The 21,136-nt window shown below is 35.0% G+C and overlaps 1 protein-coding gene across 1 annotated transcript; it reads right to left on the minus strand.

Moving 5' to 3' along the window:
* Positions 1–4,897: 4,897 nt before the first annotated feature.
* On the minus strand, positions 4,898–19,279 carry HELRODRAFT_71274 (hypothetical protein; the record flags this gene model as incomplete). The annotated part of the gene is made up of 8 exons (XM_009011907.1): positions 4,898–5,296; positions 5,519–5,704; positions 8,192–8,289; positions 8,766–8,865; positions 9,242–9,526; positions 10,168–10,468; positions 18,113–18,249; positions 19,079–19,279. Coding segments are annotated over 8 exons (1,707 nt in total), but the record flags the coding sequence as incomplete, so codon positions are not given.
* Between the last annotated feature and the right edge of the window lie 1,857 nt (positions 19,280–21,136).

The raw sequence follows: 21,136 nt of genomic DNA on the forward strand, positions 1-21,136 counted from the left end.
TGAGTAGCAAAATTAATCGAAACCAAATGCTAAGCCTAACAGATTCTTGAATCACCTAGCATCTTGTGTGTTGCATTATATAACAATGCGTCACTTTCTGGCCGAAATACAACACACTCTTCCCAAAAATACCACACAAACACATAAAGACGACGTAATTCCCTAATAAATACCTCTTAATCGCACATACGAAACGTACGAACAACTACACGCTGGTATTCACACGTACATACACACGCACACTAGTACACACGCACACACAAAACATAATGTTTTGGATATTTTAACTTTTTAAATTTTTGAAATATTAAAATATTATTATAGAAACATTACTGCAACACTACTGTTTGGCTCTGGTCATGTAGAGATAATTATTAATAAAGAAATACAAACAAAAAAAACAAAAAAAAACAAAAACGGAAAATAAAAAGCAGAAAAAAACGTAAGCGAGAGGAAAAAAATTGAAAAAAGACACACAAAAAAACAAAACCAAAAAGTAAAAATGTGTAGAAAGATATATATCTGATATTAAAAATACGCCACATAAGGTAGGTTGGAGAGCCTAATGTAAGCATTATACTGGGCGTATGGGAGATATAATTTAGGTGGGGGTGCATTCCGACGTGATGTGCTACAACTCTGCCATAAACTTTCTGGCACATGTCTATATTACGTTGTGGTGATTATGAAAATGGTGATTGGGATGATGATGGTGGTGATTGTGATGATGATGATGGTGATTGGGATGATGGTGGTGGTGATTGTGATTATGAAGATGGTGATTGGGATGATGATAGTGGTGATTGTGATGATGTTGGTGATTGTGATGATGATAGTGATTGTGATGATGGTGGTGGTGATTGAGATGATGATGATGATGGTGGTGATTGTGATGATGATGATGGTGATTGTGATGATGATGGTGGTGATTGTGATGATGATAGTGATTGGGATGATGGTGGTGGTGATTGTGATGATGATGATGGTGATTGGGATGATGATGATGGTGATTGGGATGATGATTGTGATGGTGATTGGGATGATGGTGGTGGTGATTGGGATGATGATAGTGATGGTGGTAATCGTGATGATGATTGTGATGGTGGTGATTGTGATGATGACAACGACGACAACCACGATGATGGTGGTGGTGATGCTGGTTATGATGATGATGGTCGTGATGAATATGATAATGACGATAATGATTTTGATGATGATGACAGTGATAAAGATGATTACGGTGATGAGGATTTCAACGATGATAACAATGATGGCAATTATGATGATGATTTTGTTGTTGGTGATGACGTTCTAAAAATGACTTTTAACGTAATGATGTAGAAGATGATAACCTTGGTGATGATGATGATGTTGTTGTTGTTGCTGATTTTTATACATTCAACAATAGTGATGATGGTGATGTGTAACGTTGATGATTATGACGACGGGCGCTGTTAATAATGATGTAAAAAACAAGACGGAGTCGTGTTATCTCTATTTAATGCCTCTCATTCTTCACTGAAGTATTCATTACTCCAACAGTTCACTCTCAAATTAAAAACGAGCCTTGCACAAAAAATTTTTTACCAGTTTGGCAATTACTTTTTTTCAGTAATTTTGAGATGATGTGTTTGTATGTTGGGATTATGACTATTGAATACTAGAAGTTACGGTGAACGAATGAAATAATAATTACATTTCAGTAAAATATAATTTTTTATGGCATACAAATTTTTTCATAAAAATACAACTTTGAAAGACAACTGATGTTAAAAAAAGGGATCATAGAAGAAAAAAACAAACACAACGGAACGAAACTGAAAAAGTTTCGAAAGAAAAATATTGATCTTTTTAGCAGCAGTACAATTTACTTTTTCCATTTGTCTAATTTACTCAATCAGCCATTCAGAAACATTTTTTTTATTTATCCAACTTTCAATCAGTCTATCTCTTCATCAGCTTGTGAGCGCGTCAACTTATGTATATGTGTATGTTTGTTTGTTTGTTCGCTTGTTTGTCTGTCTGTCTGTTTGTTTGTTTGTTTAATAAGGCATTCATCCTAACATTCATTCATTTTTCTATTCATGGATTAATATATGTATTAATTAATTTTAATTTTAATTTTTAAAACATTATAATAATATAATTATTCATCATTCTATACATAACTTTATTATGCTTTATACATTGAGTACTTTAATTCATTAGGTTCTTGAAACATTCGTTCGTTCGTTTGTTCGTTCATTCGTTTGTTCATTCATTCATTCATTTATTTTTATTCATTCATTCACTCAATCATTTATCAGTCTATTATTTCATCACATTATCAGTTTTTCTTTTAAAAATTTTTCTACACGGAACATGCCATTTTCAACCAAACATTCGGGCGAGTGATTCAGTTTGAACGTCAGAAATCATTACATCATTTAACTTTGCGTGGTGTGTGTGTATGTGTGTGTGTTTGTATGTGTGTGTGTGTGTGTGCGTGCGCGCGCGCGTGTGTGTGTGAACTTTCCACCGCACCGATGAATACTTCATACAAAAATATGTCTGTACAAATTACTATGCTTATATTTCGTTGTATCTAGACGTACGCAAACATACACACATATACACACCGCAGACAAACACACACACGCACTAACTCAGGACACACATATGTATGTATAAAATAATCTAATGTGAAACCTTTATGTGTGTGCACATCCACTCCCGCCCAAGGATATTTGCAGTATTTATCCACCATATGGAAAATATTTAAAATGAAAATATTACATTCCTTTCATGTATGCAGAGAATTGCACTTCATTAAATTTTTATATTCTTACGTGGCTTTTTGTTTTTTTATATATTTTATTTTTATAAACTCCAAAAGAAAAAAAAAACAAGACAAAAAGTTTTTGTATTCATTCCACAGTTTAAGCAGGGACGGATCGGTGTTTGAAATTCAAGATGCTAACAAAATGTTCAACCGGGCGGATAATTTCTTTAACCTGTTTCCGGTTCACTGAGATCCGTCTCTCCGTCCTCCTGCTCATTATAATAAATTCCTCCCACTCATAATTACAAACACCAACTTCGACATCAACAGTTACAATAACATTAACTATATCATGTTTTTAATTTTAAATCATAATACTAATTACAATGGTCATGAACGTTTATATCTCCTGTCATTTCATTATTTGCTGTCATCATCATTCCAATGAATCTCATTATTATGTTCCTTCATTTCATTTTTATAGCACCACCAAATAGCGAACACACCATGGTACGACTGTACTACGCATTTTAATTCATGTTTTCATTCTGTGCCACCATTCCATCATCATGACTGTCATTAAACATTCCAAAAAACATGGAAATAATTTGTTGCATGGTTTTACGGTATTTTAAGGCATTACATATGCTATCTTCAATGAGATAATTAAATGTGAACAAAAAATTGACTAACAAGCTGCAAGTTTGAAGAATCCATTCCGATGATGTCACAACTTCCGTCAAAAAACATGACGTCATCAGCAGCTAATGTGGATGTTTCTGTCGTTGAAGATGTTGCTGGGGCTGCTGCTGTTGTAGCTGCTGTTTCAAGTATCGTTCCATGGGAATAAGATTTTGAATGCGGCGATAAGGAATTCAAAAAAGTTGCGTAACTGAAGTAATTATTTTCGCAATTGAAATTTGTTGTCGCAGTGGTCGATGAAGCTACTTCATGTTCGACTTTCAGATTTTTGTATTTGAAACTATTCATTTTTAACAGCGTGGGCGTTGCTGAAACAATAACTGTGTTGAAGTTTGAAGTTATTGCAGTAGTAGTATAGGTAGTAGCAATAGCAGCGTTGTTTGGCGTTGTCGTGCAATAGACGTAGTTGTTGCAAGAGCTACCACCACTAAGGGAAGCTACATTTTCTTTCAACGACTTCTCATCGTTCAAGTAGTTGTCGTCAAATGCTTTCTCGCAATCGGTAGCGCATGGTTGGAATTCATCTCGCCTGCATTCGCCGGCCACCACCACACCACTTAGCAGACGTTTGCGCTTCTTCACCACGCACGTGGCAACGACGAAGAGGACAAAACAGATCAAGAAGCTCGAAGTTAACAGCGCCAACAAGATGACAGTGTGCAGAGACCTGTTGGCGTTGAAGAAAACTGAAAATAAAAAAAATGATTGCGACGAGCGGAAGTCGACTGTTCGTATTTCAACGTAGAGATGTGCTGTTGATGAAAGAGATGGGCGGCCGTGGTCTCGAGCTAAAATAATCAAAGTAATTTTCTTCATTCTTCCGCTGGCGTTTTTGTCATTATTTTTTTGAAATTTTTTTTTTTTGAGCTCCGACGGAAACGACGTCATGAATATGGCACCTGATTGGCTGTCGATGTGAAAATGGCGGGAAAGGTCGTAAATGGTTTTTTTTAATGAAAATATTGACGAGTCAGTGTCGTTTTCGATGGTGTTGTTGTTGTTAATGTTGTTGTTGACGTTACTGCTTACGCTGTTGTTGCTGCTATTGAAATTGTTGATAAGATTGAAGTCGTAGCTAACGTTGTGTTTCAAGTTAATGTGTTCGGTCTTGATGCTGTGTACATGTTTGATGTTATTGTGGTCCTGTCCATTTGAATTGATATGTTTGCTTCTGTTGTGATTGATGCTGATGTTCTGATTATTTTCATCATTCAATATGTCTTCATCATCAACATTTTTTAAATAATTAATTTTCGCTAGGTCTTTTGTAACCGAATGATCATCATTAAAAACCAGGCTCTCTTCATTAGGCAATTCCACCCTACCACCATTGCTATAGCTGTCAACATCATCATCGTTCTCCATGAAAGCAGCTTCTTCATCGTCGTCGTCATCTTCTTCATCATCACTGTCTTCATGACAACTGACCCACAACAAATCAAATGCGATCTTCCCACTGTCGCCGTCGTCTGCGTCCACGGCGACGACTTTTGCGACAAACACCGATGAATCTGCAAAATTTTCGTCAACATCAATGACGACGCTATTGTTAAAGAAATCGGGAAACAAAAATTTCGGGTGGTTATCGTTGACGTCCAATACGTTGATGGTGACGATGGTGGAGCCGCTCCAGCGTGGTGAAGCTGGATTGAAAGCCACAACGGTGAGTCGGTGTGTCGAAGTTTCTTCGCGATCCAAACGTCGCTTAACTGTTATTTGGCCGGTTTCAGTGTTCAAAGAAAAATGGCGCTTGGAAGATTTTTTAAAACTCGATGATTCAAGTAACGGTGGAGTTTGGTGGAATGATGATTGATGGAACTGTAGTTGGTCATTCTGCCGATAGGTAGCCGAATGAGAAATGGGAAATTTTTTTCCGAAAATACTAACAGTTTTATTGTTATTTATCTTTGATTCATAGTTGATATTTGAAAATTTTATTTCATTACCATATGACTTTTCATCATACATCTCAATTTCATCACCTTCATCATCATCATCCGGACCGCTATCAAAACCGTATATGAACTGATTGTACTCGGGTCCATCTCTGTCAACCGCCGAAACTGACCCAACACTTTCTGACACGGCTACATTCTCTGGAACGCTGAAAGTGTAACTCGTCTGCAAAAATTTTGGCCTATTATCATCCACGTCAATTACAGTGATGTGCACGTAGGCCGTGCCGGTCAGGGGCGGCTTGCCGCCGTCGACGGCAAAAATTTTGAAGCGAAAGTTGTCGAACTTTTCGCGATCCAGTGAAACGTGCGCGCTTATCACTGCCCGCTGGTCGATGTGGAAAAATGATGATGAAGATGGTAGAGAAGAGGACGTTGACGATGATGAGGACGATGAGGATGAAAATGATGAGGATGATGATGATGATGAGGTTGACGACGAAAATGTTAGTAACGCTGACGATGAAGACAATGGCGTTGTTGGGAATGTTGGCGTCCTGAAAGATGTCACGTCCGATGAAGGCAGTGTTGATGTTGCTAATGAAGACGATGACGATGACGATGGAGATAAGGATGATAAGAACGATGATTGTGATGACGATGATTGAGAGAGTGATGAAGATGATGACAACGATGTGGAAGATGAATTAATCATTTTAGGCGTAGATGTCAGGTTATCCAAAAGTTTTTTTGTTGTTCCTGACGGTGGCGATGACGATGAAGATGACGACGACGATGATGACGATGATAATGATGATAACGTTGATAAAGTGGACAATGATGATGGCCATAGCGGTGATAATGATGATGACAGCTCGTTGAACATGATAGCATAATCATCGTCTGTTAAGTCACGTGATATGAAGTAACGCAGTCTGCTGTTCTCGTCGGCGTCGTCATCAGTGGCTGTCACCTGGTTGTCATCATCATCATTATCACAATCGTCATCACAATGTCGTCTTCATCATCGTCACAATCATCACCATCAATGTTATTGTCATCATTCTCATAATCATCACCATCACAGACTCTATCGTATTATTAAAGTTCAAAAAAATCCAAAAAGTAATATCAATATATTATCATTTTCATTCAATAACTTTTTTTTTATTATCATCAAATCATCACTCTCATCATTTTTGTCGTTGATGGTCATGATGGATCATCATCATGCTCATCGTCATCATCATCAACATCATCATCATCATCACCATATCATCATCATCATCATCATCATCATCATCATCACCATATCATCATCATGATCACCACCATCGTCATTATTATCATCACCACCATTTCCCATCATGGTCATCGTTATCATCATCGTTATCATCATCACCTGCAGGACAGACGCCCCGATATAATTGTTCTCGGCGATGGACCCCAGGTAGGTCTTCTTATTGAATTTGGGGGCGTTGTCGTTCTCATCCCTGACCAACACCCTCAGAAATTTTTCACTCGTTCGCGCTGTTTCCATGGCGTCCGGCTGATCTTGGCATCTGTGGTGACGATGACGATGAGGATGGAGGTGCAGGTTATTGTCTGTGCGTGCGTGTGTGTGGTTATTGTCTGTGTGTGTGTGTGCGTGCGTGTGCGTGTCTGTTTGTGTGTACGAATGTGCGTACATGCGTGTGCCTGGCGACAGTAATGATGATGGCAGAACCGCGGGTGATTCACTAATGACGGGGTTTGAAATGGAAATTTGATGAATTAAAAAGTAAAAAATGATTGAGCGTGGCATTAAATGAGCAGAAAAAATTAGGATAATAATTAGCTATTGAATAAATAAATAACGAAGGAAAAGTTTTGAATCGGGAAAGGAAGAATGGAGCGAACAAAAAATGAATGAATGAATAATTGAATGAATGGAAAGAATGAACGAATGAATGATAGAGTAGATGGATGAATATAAGAATAAGAGCAAAAATGAACGAATGAATAATCTTTTATGTGAGTACATTTGTCGAAGAAAAATTTATTTTGCCAAGAAATATCGTTCCACTATGTTGCTTATGTTGAAATATTTTTGCTGTATTTGAAGTGATGCTGCTGCTGCATTGTAAAGAAAAAATGATTTGCTGGATTGTTTTTTTTTCCTGTTGTAACTTTTTAATGTTATCGTTTCTACTGTTGTTACTATGTTCTTGCTGTGGTTGTTGTTGTCAGGATTTTATGTTCCTGACTTCGTTAATAAACGATTTTATGTTTCAACAAAACATTTTTACCCATCCAAATCTCATAAACTCCGCAGTTATTTATGGCCGTTTTAATGTATTTTATTCGGAATTCTCATAAAGTTTTTAATCTGTTGGAAAGATTTTTATATTTTTCTTATTGCCAAGAAAATCAACATGGAAGCAAATAAATATGCAAGACTGTCATGTCAGTAATGCTAGCCAGCATCAGCGTGTTAAATGATAAGCAAAACATTAACATTTATTTGCATATGTTAATGAACGCTAGCGTGCATTAGCATACATTAATGAGTGTACAGAACATTCGAAAATACACACATATACAAAAAGATATATACCAAGATATGTATACGTAATCAAACTCATGCGCAAACACACAAACGTATCACACATACCAAATGTTTTAGGGTACGCTAATTTATACATGCACAAAATCATGCACATCAACATTCACATAAAGTTAAACAACATCCTACACAATGATACAAATTTGAAAGCACAAACACAAAAAAAACAAATGATACAAAAAAGATACAAAAGTATAAATACAAATAGGATAGAGAGAAAGACCTGACGACAAGGTTGTATTCCTCTACAAGCTCTCGATCAATCAATCCGCATGTACTTATAGTATACTCAGCGTTGAAATTTTCAACCATTTGAAATTTCAACACTTTCTGATGTGCTGTCGTTGACGATGATGTTGAGGGTGAAGAAGAAGAAGAGGAAGAAGATGATGGTGATGATGATGTTGATGGTGATGAAGAAGAAGAGGAAGAAGATGATGGTGTTGCATCAGCTGTTTTAACGTTAAAGAATTATATATCACTAAACGCTCATTCAGTCTTTGAGATTAGGTTATTTGTATTGTTTTTTGATTTTGTCATTAATATTATCATCCTAATTAATAATTATTACCGTCGTCTCAATTAACGTTTTTATCATAATCTTTATCATTCTTTTCATTTTCGTCGCTACCATCATTATCATCATCGTCGTCATCATCGTTATCGTCTCCTGATTTTTTCAATTTTAATTCTAATTTAACATCATCATTGTAGTCATTTTTGTCATCATCGCCAGAATTATCATCTTCGTCACCATCGTCATCATCATCATCACCGTCATCATCATTATCACCGTGATAACCTTCAACAAGCCAGCATTTAACTCTTCCATTGGCTGCGTAATCTGGGTCACTGACCTTCACGTGACCTACAAACGTGTTTACCGGGGAATTTTCCGTGACCTCTGCCAAAACCGGATGTTGCAGTGATGATGATGAGGATGACGATGAGGATGGTGATAATTTTGATGATGAAGAAGAAAAGGGGGGCAGTTGTTTTGGTTCAGAAGAAGATGACAATGTTGGTGAGGAAGATGATGACGAAGATGATGACGATGAGGAAGATGATGATGATGATGATGATGATGACGAAGATGACGAAGAAGCTTCTTGCGCTAGCGTCATTATTGATATCTGAATGTAAATAAAAATAAATTAATTATAATAATAAAATAACAATAAATAATAAAAATAATATTAATAATAATAATAATAATATAAAAATGCCACGTTAAAACATCGAATAAAAAAGAGACTTTTATTAGTTGTAACCAAAAACATTGAATAATAAATTATTATTTACGATGGGTGCGTTGTCGTTGACGTCATCAATTTTAACTACCACCAGAGCAGTACTAGTGAATCTTTCATATCCATGATCTTTGGCCTCGACGGCGAATTCCAAGTAGGCCGGAAGTTGTTCGCGGTCAAGGTCAGCTTTAACGACGAGGTTGCCCGTGATTGGCTGGAGGGTGAAGAGGTGGCCAATCAGAGAAGGAGACTGAGAACTAATTGTGTAGCTAATTTTAGAGTTATCGCCTGTGTCCATATCGGTTGCTGACACCTTTAACGATAATAATTAACAATAAAAATAATAATATTATTATTATCAATATAATTTTGTATTTAATGTAATAATAATTATATTAAATGTTCTTTTTTTCTTCATTTTAATTATTTAAAATGAAATACTTTATGGTGAAAATGTTTTAAATAATAATATAAGTAAACATTAATAAAACGAAAAAGATGATGATGATACTAAGGATGATGATGATGATGGCAATGATGATGTTGTTGAAATGATGACGACCACGATGATGATGACGATGGCGATGATGATAATAATGAGAAGAATTGATGATAATAACAATAATTATAATAATAATAATAACGGTGATGATGATAGTTATGGTAGAAATGATGATGGTAACAATGTCTTTCTTCCTCGCTAATGACGTCAGTGTATGAGAATGATTACAAAATATATTACCGGAGAAGTTTTTTTGAGGAAAAAATTGTATGATTAATATGACAATGAAGATTACAGCAACGACGACAACATCAATCAATAGCCATGAAAAAAAAACATCATCAAATAATAAAGAACAATTATTATTTTATTACTTTTTAAATAAATTTTTAATAAAATTATAATTAAAAAACTATTTTAAAACTGATTTTAAAATATCGAAACCGGCTAACTTTCAGAATAGTGGTACCAACTGGTACATCTTCAAAAACAGTAATTTCATATTTTGGTTTTTCGAAAATGGGCTTGTTGTCGTTTGCATCTAAAACAACGACAACCAATCGCATCGTTCCAACCATTTCCGGTTTCCCGCCATCAATGGCGCTCAGGATCATGTGATGCTCTTCTTTTTCCTCTCTATCTAATTGGCGGATGAGTTGGAAGAATATTTCAATGTGGTTGTCTATTTGTGTTTCCGTTATCAGATGGAAGTATGCTGTTGGTGTTGATGACGTCATCTTTGAGATTCCTGCGCTAGAGTTGATGTTGTCGTTGTTGAGGTAGATTGTATTTTTGTTGTTGATGTTTTGTTTATAGAGGGTGGAAGGCTTTGGGTGCGGGTCAGGGGTGAGTTCGTACCTGGATAGTTGTGAGTTTACGTGGCAGGGGGTTATTTGAAAATTCAGTGAGGAAAATTTTCAAAGACTTCAATAGTAGAAACACTCAATAAAAACAACAGAATCAAGAGCTAACATTTACAAACAACCAATTAAACGTAAAAAAACACAGCTACAACATTGTCAACAACAACAACATCAACAACAACATCAACAACAACATCAACAACAACAACAACATCTGCATCATCATCATCGTCGTCACCATCACCAATAAGCGTCCTGGTCTTTAAATGGCAAAACTCACGTCAGCCACAAAAATTGAACGGTCATGTGACATTTGCAGAATAAATAGAATAATGAATGAATGAACGAATGTACGAATGAATGAATGAACGAACGAACGAATCAATGAATCAATGAATAAATCAATGAACGAACGAACGAACGAACGAAGAACGAACGAACGAACGAACGAATGAATGAATGATTAATTGATAAACCAAAGATGAATTAATGAGAAGAATGAACGAATGCATGAGTGAACGTATTGATAAAAGAATATGAATGAGTAAATGAATGAAAAAACGGAAAAATGAGTCAAGATAAACGGAGGAAAATGTGGATTAATATATGGATGGAGGGATGAATTGCAAATAGATGAATGAATGAACGACAATTTATTAATAAAAGAATGAATAAATGAATGACGCGAAAAAATATTCTGAAGGAATAATGGATAAATAAATATAAAAATGGAATGCTGATTATATGGAATGGATGATTGTGTAAAAATAGATTTGCCAGTGGAGGGATTGATTAGTGGATAAATGATGGATGGCTCTCCACAATTACCATCAGCTCTGTGCAAACAACATGGAAAAATGTTTATACATACACAGGAACATTTGTGTGCAGTCACACGTCTACAAACAACGCACGTACACACACACATACATACCTACCTACTACACACACACACACACACACACACATACACACACACATACATACATACATATTTACCTACTACACACACACACATACACACACACACACACATGAACACGCAGAACGTACACGCAGACACACAAACTCAAATATGCGTACATATGTTTTGATATTGTGAGATTAATTTTTTTTAAATTAGCGGAAATATAAAAAGAATAAAATGTTTAAGATTCCATCCCATATTTTTTAATCCGGTGTCAGATAACAGAATTTAAAAAATTCATCTATTCGCTCATTCTTTTGTTCATTCATACATTCAATCATTCGTTTATTCATTCAATCATTCATTCGTTCGTTCGTTCGTTCATTCATTCATTTTTTTAATCTGTTTGTTTATTACGGCAAAGAAACGTATGAAAATAAATGTATAATCCGATTAATCCCGCAGACATAAATGAAAAATAAAAATGAAAAAAGAGATAATAAATAAATAAATAAAAATAAAATAATAAAAATTAATAAAAAAACTGTAAGGTAGGGCGATGATGAATTCTTATTTAGGGCAATATTGAATGGGGAGAATGTAAAAATGGAACAATTCCTTGGAAGACTCATTAATAACAACGCCAACAGCAACAACAACCAGTCAACAATAAATAACAACAACAACAATAACAACAATGAAAATATAAGAAAAAAAGCAGTAAAAATGGCAGAATAATAAAATAGTTGTGAGAGGTAGTGAAAAGGATTTCAACTATAAAAATTGAATATTACTATGGTATGATATTTAGAAATTCCTTAATAAAATTTCAATTATTCTCAAAATGCGACGTGACACACAATAAATTCGTTCTACAAAATAGTCTATTATTAGATGAACTTTTTTGCCGGACTTCTTCACAAACTTCATTCTAAACTTAAAAAATTATCAATCGACATGAGCGGTCAACCGCTATAATTTGTGATCACCACATCGAATTGATCTAGATAAATTCTATCGCAATGAAGATTATGTAACTAAGTTTTATGGCAGAAAATAATGGGGGTTAGATAGGAAAAAAACCCTGATAACGGGTCAAAAAACGCATTACACACTATTGGAAAGTTAGTGATGTAGTTACGATTGATGTTCCAAATCTACTGTTTAATCTTTCAATCGAACAATCCAATCAGATGGATTTTAAAGTTTCAAAAAATTGTTTATCGACAAAAATAATAAAACGTTTCTGATCTAATTATTTTTTTAAACTTTCGGTGAAATGTAGATAGACGAGACCAACTTCTAGTGAAATGTAGATAGACGAGACCATCGTTAGACACGTTGATCCACTTTCTTTGTGCAATTTCAACATAAAATTTTTTTATGTTGCACACACCAAATGAAAGTTAACATACATCCAACAGCTCTAAGCCGACTCTATTATCTTCATCTTAACCTTAAACGTTGCAAATTAACCTTCAGTCAGCTAAGAGAATAATTTAACTTCTCTACGGTGGCAATACAATGATGCCAAGTTTGTGTGGCAATAAAACTTACATTAAATACAAATTATGTGAAGTTTGAATTTAACCGGATAAAAATATATGAAAATTGGAAATTTTTATTCAGTTTATAACGTTTTATTGATTAAATTCTTCGGACATATATATAACTGATCACATATCAGCAGTCTGGCGATAATTGAGTTTGCAGTGAACCGTCATGACGTCACCATAGAATCGGCAGTGTGCAGTTACATTTTGTCGCTTCGTTGAATTCCTTTTCGCAGTCTATGTTTACGCGTTTTATCTGATTTCTGTAATGCGTATTTTGAACGTGCGTGAGATTGCACGCGTTAGCACGCAACAGTTGTGTGTGTGTGTGTGTGTGTATCTGCTAGCAGTTGTGTGCTATTTGCTATGTAGTTGTTGTAAACAGATGGGTAAACACCATATAAATATCAACTCCGTACATAGCGCTTGTTTTAAATGGGCATTGACGTAACGTTTATCATTTTTCTTGGTGAAAATGTGAGAAAGAATATTAGCGAATATGTGTAAATAGGACGCTGTAATCATTTTTGGTTTTGGCAGAAAAGATTGTTTTTCCAAATGTGCCAGGTGGAATCCATAAGTTTTCAGGATGTCACAACAAAAATAATAAATCACTCAATCATTTAAGATCATCTCTAACTGGCTAAGATCATCTCTAACTGGCTTATTGAGTCATTTTCGTGTTTCTTCATCACAATTAACCATCACGCGTTCCATAATTTTGTTTAATTGCAGGATCATACTCATTCCGTCATTTTTTTTATCATCTTCATCCCTATCATCATCTTCATTTTTCTCTTTTTCATTCTCTTCTTTTTCATCATCATCTTCATCATTTCTACCATCATCATCTTCTTTTTCATCATCCTCTTCTTCATCTTTGTTGCTCCTTCGCTACGGATTTTCATGTGCGTACATTCATCCATTATATTCTCACCAATTATCCGACGATATTTCTTTTTATATTATTTTCTTCTATTATGTCTCTATGTAATATTCGGTTTTCTTCTCCCAATGCAATATAAATTTTTAATTAAAAAAAAAAAATTCATTGCTCTATGGCTCCATATTGCGGGATAAATTAAAAAGTTAATCTTCCAGTATCGAACTTAATCATTCTATATTAGTATTTTTGGCAATAAATTTTTAAAATTGTGAACACTTTTTTGTCGTTTTTTTTTCTTTTAAGTTTTTCAATTTTTATACGTTTTTCGTAGACGTTTTGTTTAAATTAATGTAGTACAGCAGATCGCAACATTGGCTCAAAAATTTAAAGACTGTCACAAAAATCTGTACTCTTTATTAACTGAAAAACTATCAAAACAAAAAAAATGCTTTCAAAATGAAGATAAATAACAAAAAAGGTAAAATGAACAAAATATTAACTAAAAAATACCAAAAATATGGATCTATTTTAATCAGCCTGCTGGTCCCATTTCGTTTTCCTCTCTTCATTTTTGTTTCAAGTTTGTTTGTAAGTTATCCTGTATTATGTGAACGTTGGTTGATTTGATTCTTGAATAATCTTGTTTGTTTGTTTGTTTGTCTGTTTGTTTGTTTGTTTGTTTGTTTGTTAGGTTTATGTACGTTTGCAGACATTTTATAACAACATTTTTCATATCGATAATTTTTTTTCATTAGATCCAGAGGGCATCGATACGAACATTTCAAAAAAACACCGGCCATAAAGCCGCAAGCGTTATTTTACTGAACAAACACACAACCGCAAACAATCCCACAAATATAAACACTTCATCAAAAAGTGTTACATACTCCAAAGTTACAGTCAAACCAACACACCGCAAACTGCGCAAAACACACTTAACGAACACACCCATGAAAAAACCACACTTCTACAAATACAATCACACACACACACATTCATCTAAACATTTTAATCACAGACACACAGACACACCTCAATCACACAACACACATACATCCACACTAACCACATACCAACAAACACACACGCATACTAACTTGTTGACGGCACGAGGCTAATAAAAATTAATTATTTCTAATAAACTATGCTGTATATGAATATCTTATTATTTACATTCACCATCAGCCACATAATTTTCATCATATTTTAAATTTTTTCAGTGTTTCTTATTTATTTACTCAAAAATTCATATTTATTAGCCAGTAAAAATATTTAGTCAACTTTATAAATTTTTAGACACATCTTTACGTATGTTTAACGCAAACTTAACGCATTTATTTGTGTGTGGTGTGTGTGTGTATTTGTTTGTTTGTATGTGTGTCTGTACATGCGTGTTTGTCTGCGTGTATGTGTGTATGTGTGCAATAGACAAAGATGGAAGGAAGTGCTTAGATTCCTGTAGAAATGAACACTTCATCTAAGAATGTTAACATCGAGAATGCACGTCTAAAGCGTAAGCACAACCAGAAAACTAAATAAATTCCAAAAAGGATTGTATCAAAATATTTCTAAAAACATAAAAAAAATAGTTTGAGAAAATATGAGAATTGCCGCAAATTTATATGAGTCTGTTAAATTACATATTTTTTAATAAGCATAGAGAAATAAGTGTGCGAGAACGTGAACTAACATTTATATGCAAACAACTGTTCCTCCTAATCATCAAAACACACAGTAATACAAACAGACACTCAAACATACAAAAGATAAAATATTGAGTGAACAAATCTGCAATCTTTCAATCCAATTAATTCCTACACAACATAAGAATTTGGAAATATAAAAATGAAACCTAAAAATTGCATGCGAATTGAAAGCGGAGGAAATTTCTTTTAGGTTATTATTTCGTAACGTACGTGACAAAACTCTGCTTATAAGTTAAGCAAAAAGAAACAACCACCACAAAAAAAAAATTAAAAAAAAAACTTCAAAATTATAACAGTAAACAACAACTGCGAATCTTTAAAAACCAGCAAACACAACAGAGTTGCACACATCAACAAAGACACACACACACATACCAACAATCACACACATCTGCAACACACACCCACCAAACACACACCCACCAAAACACACACACACACCAACAAACACATACACACACATACCAACAATCACACACATCAAAAACACACACCCAACAAACACACACACACCAACGCACGCACACACACACACTCACGCCACAAACAAAACAAAGCATAATCAAAACCCCAAAAAGCGCCAGCCAGACAGACAGACGAAGAGAACGTAGCGGAGATGCACGCAGCGCGCACGCGCGTAAATAACTTGCCCCACTTTAACCCAGTGAACCTGCTAGAGGAGAATATATGTTTATAATGAAATGCCCCAGCCATTGACGGAGGCGCCATTATTGCGCATTGGCGATAAATCATGATTTACAATGTTCTATGCTCTTAGGAAATTTTCCGTTCTTTGTTCCCAATATCCAGTGTGTGTATAAAATTGTTGTTGTTGTCGTCGTTATTGTTGTTGTTTTGGTGGTGCTTGTGTTGGGAATATTGTGTTGTTTTTTGGTTTTTTGTTCTCACCGCTGTTGTTTTTCTTCGAATATTTTTCACTCCAGGATTGCTAGCAAAGCTGTTGAATGTTTAATGTAATATTTTGGTGCTGGGTCGGTTATGATATGTTGTCTTGAGAATTTGCGGTTTAAACTTTATAATTCTTTGTTTTTTATTTAACTTAGTAGACAACTTTTTTTTATAATTTTATTGATAGAGTGTACTTCGTAGTTTCATTTATTATTTGCTTTCTTTGCTATGTTCGTGTTGATAAAATAAAATTTTGTTAAAACCATTTACTTCCATTCCAAGAGAAAATTTGAATGTAATTTGTGATTTAAAATATAAACGTTCGTATTACAATTTTGAAAACAGCGTTATTCATGTTAATGTATGGCAAGAATTTCATTTGGATCGTCTACAGGTGTCTGAAGAAAATTTACAAACAATAGAATAGCTTATTCAAGCCTATTTGGTGACTAGAGATTTGTTGGAATGAGTATATTTTCAATACCTTTTACTTATTATGATTTAAATATGATCATAATTTTCTTATCGAAGTAGAGAAGATTATTTCTGTTTGAGGTATGGAGAGGAACTTTTGTCTGTGTCACACTATATTCAGTTCAAGTTATTATGTTTCGGTATAAACGTTTGCTTGTATGCGTGAATATTTGTATATTATTTATTTGTATCCATAATTGTTTGTATATTTGCATATTCGTACAAAATGTGTTTGCATATTTGTACGAAATATGTTGTCTGAATGATTTTTTGTTTGTTTATTAGGCATTTAGAAAAAACGTTGTAAAGTGTATTTTATAAGAAACAAAATTGCAAGCCTGTGTTTTGTGTAACAGTAGATTCAAATGTATGTTTTACGAGTTTATAAAATTGTGGCCGTGCTAAATTTGCAACTGTCTAATAATTCTCCATCAGTGTATATGCATTTCTAATTCGGTGTACAAATTATCTTATACATATTTGTACACAAGCGTATGCGTGTATGTACGTATGCATGTCATCTATGTATTTCTATGTTTCCACAGTTGTCTGCCTCTACACACGCGTCTTTGTGCTACCGAATAACCGAACAGTTCAACCTGTATGCAAAAATAATTGTATATTTGCATGTGAATGGACGTGGTCAGCAGCCGTTATTTACCGCTTTTTTTCATAGCGAATTGGATTACAACTTATCATTATTATTATAATCCTCTACCTTCTTTTTCTTTCTCTGTCGAAGTTACCACCATCATCACCATTGTCGTCGTCTTCATTATCATTATCGTCATCATTGTCATTGCCAAACATCATTTTCCATCATCTTCATCTCCACCACCATCAACAAACCAACAAAAATTTCATATTTCCCAACATCATCCTCATCATTTCAATATTGCCATCTTCATCCTCACCATCATCAACAAACAAAAACTTTCAAAAAAATTTCATATTTCATATTTCCCAACATCATCCTCATCATTTTCACTTTTCAATATTGCCATCTTCATCCTCACCATCATCAACAAACAAAAACTTTATTCTGACCATCATTTCACTCACATTATCACCCAATCACTCTCACCTCTTGATGTTGAACTGCGGTCCGTCTAGATCCACGGCCCTGGGCAGGGTGAACTTTGCCCCCATAGTGGTGGATTCGCTGACGTTTAGTTGGAATGTTGCGTGCGCAAAGGTAGGTCTGTTGTCGTTCACATCCAGAATTTCTATTCTTATCTGTTGGCGTTGTTGGTGACGACGATGAACTTTTATTTTTTTATGGTTGATTTTTTATTTATTATTTTTTTTATATGTTTATTATTGTGGTGAAAATGACGTCAACAAAGTTGACAATGATAAATGCACAAATAATAATGATGACATAATGACGGTGACGAAGACGATGTCGATGATAAATTTAAAAATAATAACAGTGGCGAATGATGACGATGAGGAAAGTAATGATGGCTGTACTGGCGATGACAATTACAAGAAGGAGTGCCGTACCGCGAAATCTTTCCTGAATAGCTCAGGATTAAGTACCATAATTAAGTCTGAAAAATACAAGCATTTTGAGCCATTATCGTCATTACAGGCGTCTACGTCACGAATGACGTAACAATGACGTCACAGAGGAAATTTATTACATTCCGGTAAAAAAGACAACAACAAAAAGGCAGAGGTTTGCGATGCGAAAAAAGTGGCGCGAAAAGTCATTAAAAATGATGCCATGACGAACATCACATTTGTCCTGCAACAACATTGTTGTTGTTATCATTTTCACCGTGATCCACATCATCGTCGTCGTCGTCATCATCAGCGTCATCATTATCAACGTTATCTGAATTCACGTAGTCGTCATAATTACAATAGTTACAGATTTCATCATCAATGTCATTCGTTTCATCATTTTCAATTGAAAAACACCATCATTATCATCATCCTCATCATCATTAGCATCTTAAACATCGCAAACATCACCACATCATCAGCATGTCCCATTCAAAAACATCAAAACCATCATCATCGTTATCACCATCACCATCTCAACCCACCCAACCTTGACAACGTGAAAGTGCGTTGCTGGTTGTATCACAACATCCAAGGACATTTCACAAAGGTCACGCCCCTCCTTGCAATGGGGAATCCCCTCCCTATCGATCGGCCCCTTAACCGTCAGAATACCGGTTGTTCGGTCGATATCGAATAATTCGACGTTTTCGGTTAAAAACTCGAAATTCGTTGTACCGTCGGTATTTAGGATCATTTCTTTATTAAGTGGAGTTATCCGGTTGTCATCAGCTAGACTTGCTATTTGAAAGCCTATGGGCGAATTTTCGTAGATTTTGCAACGAAGGGTCAGCGGTGGTTGTTGTAGTTGCAGCTGCTGCAGTAGCAGTTGCTGCTGGTGGATTTGTTGTTGCGTGAGTGTGTTTGATTGATTGGTTGGATGTTTGTTTTGCTGTCTGTTCTGCTGTTTTTGTTGTGGTTTCGACGTCCACTGTTGATGCTTGGGTTTGTTTTTCTGCTTTTGCTGATCACTGGATGCTATTTTGTCTGGTCTTGGCTGTTGTTTTTTATGTTGTTGTTGTTGTTGCTGTAGCAAGTGCAATTGTTGTTGTTGTTTTTGTTGTTTGTTTTGCTGCTGCTGTTGTTGCTTTAGAGTCAATTTGTTGTTTGTTGTCGCTAAATTCGAATGCGTTAAATCACTGAGACGTTTCATTAATCTTCTGGTAACATTGGCACTGCCTATATTGACAACGCGCTTCTTGTTGTAGTTGTTGCTGCTGTTGTGGTTGTTTTTGTTATTGTAGTTGTTAACGTTGTTGTTATTAATATTGTTATTAATATAATTGTTATTGTTGTTACTTTGAACGTTGTTGTTGTTGTTGTTGATGTTGTCGTTTTGAAAATTTAATTTTGAAGAGGGGGGAGGTTTCGCGTGCACTTCCTCAAACGTCACAGGCAGATGCTTCGTCGCGTCATTCAGCCTGGCAGTCATTAATGAAGAAATATTGCAAAATGGCGGAGTAGACAATGCCGGAAGTGACGATGGGAGATGTAGGGATGTGCTAATCAAATTACTTATCCACAGTTCGTGTAATGAAGAATTATAGATAACACTGATGATGGCTGAGTTGGTTACCGGTGTGTTAATTTCGCTAGTGAACTTTCTTGAGGTTGTTGTCGACGTTGTTGCCAACAATGTTTTTGTTGACGTTAGCGATGACGTAATTGGGATTTTTGTTGTCTTTGATAACAATGATAATAATGATGATGATGATGACGATGATGTTGAGGATGATGTTGTGGTTAATGAAGATTTTTTGTTTCTCTCAATTGCTTCCATAGCAATCGTTAAAACATTCGTTAGCGGTGTAGTGGTTGTTGCTCTTGTTGTTGACGTCTTTGATGTCGTCGTTGTTGTTGTTGATGTTGTTGCTGACGTTCTTGCTGCTGTTGTTGTTGCTGTTGTTGATGTTTTTATTGATGCTAAAGATACTGTTGATTTTGCTGGTGCTATCAAGAAATCATTTTGTTTAAGTTTCGTTGTTGATATTGTTGTTGTTTGGAATAAATTATTAGATGCTGCCATTGTTGCTGGTGTAGGTGTGGTTGTTCTAGACAATGTTTGTGTTGTTGTTGTTAATGTTTTATTTAACGTTGATATTGCAGCTGTATTTGTAGCGAGTAATGTTGTAGTTGTTGTTTTTCTTGAAACAATCATCATTCTTTGATTGTTCTTAACTTTTTCTTTGTTCAAAAAAATAAATTTTATTTGGTTGCTAATGTTGTAAAACTTTGTTGTTGGAAAGATTTTGCAACTTTTGTTAGTGTTTTGTTGTTTTTCTCTGTTGATGAGGAAATTATTATTGACAATATTGTCACTTTCTTTTATACTGTTGTTGATGTCACTATATCTGACGATGTTGTTGTTGTTGTCAACGTTTCTGTTAACAGTGTTATTAATGTTTTTGTTGTTATTGTTGTCGATGTCAGTGTAATTTATTATATTCAAATTGTTGTCAAGATTTTTGCTGCTAAATTTGTTGAAGAAATCTTTTTTTGCAGACGCGTTGATGACAACATGGTCGGCGAGGTTGAAGATGTTGTCGTCGTTGTA

The sequence above is a fragment of the Helobdella robusta genome (genome assembly GCF_000326865.2).
Source record: "Helobdella robusta unplaced genomic scaffold HELROscaffold_10, whole genome shotgun sequence".
Taxonomy (NCBI): domain Eukaryota; kingdom Metazoa; phylum Annelida; class Clitellata; order Rhynchobdellida; family Glossiphoniidae; genus Helobdella; species Helobdella robusta.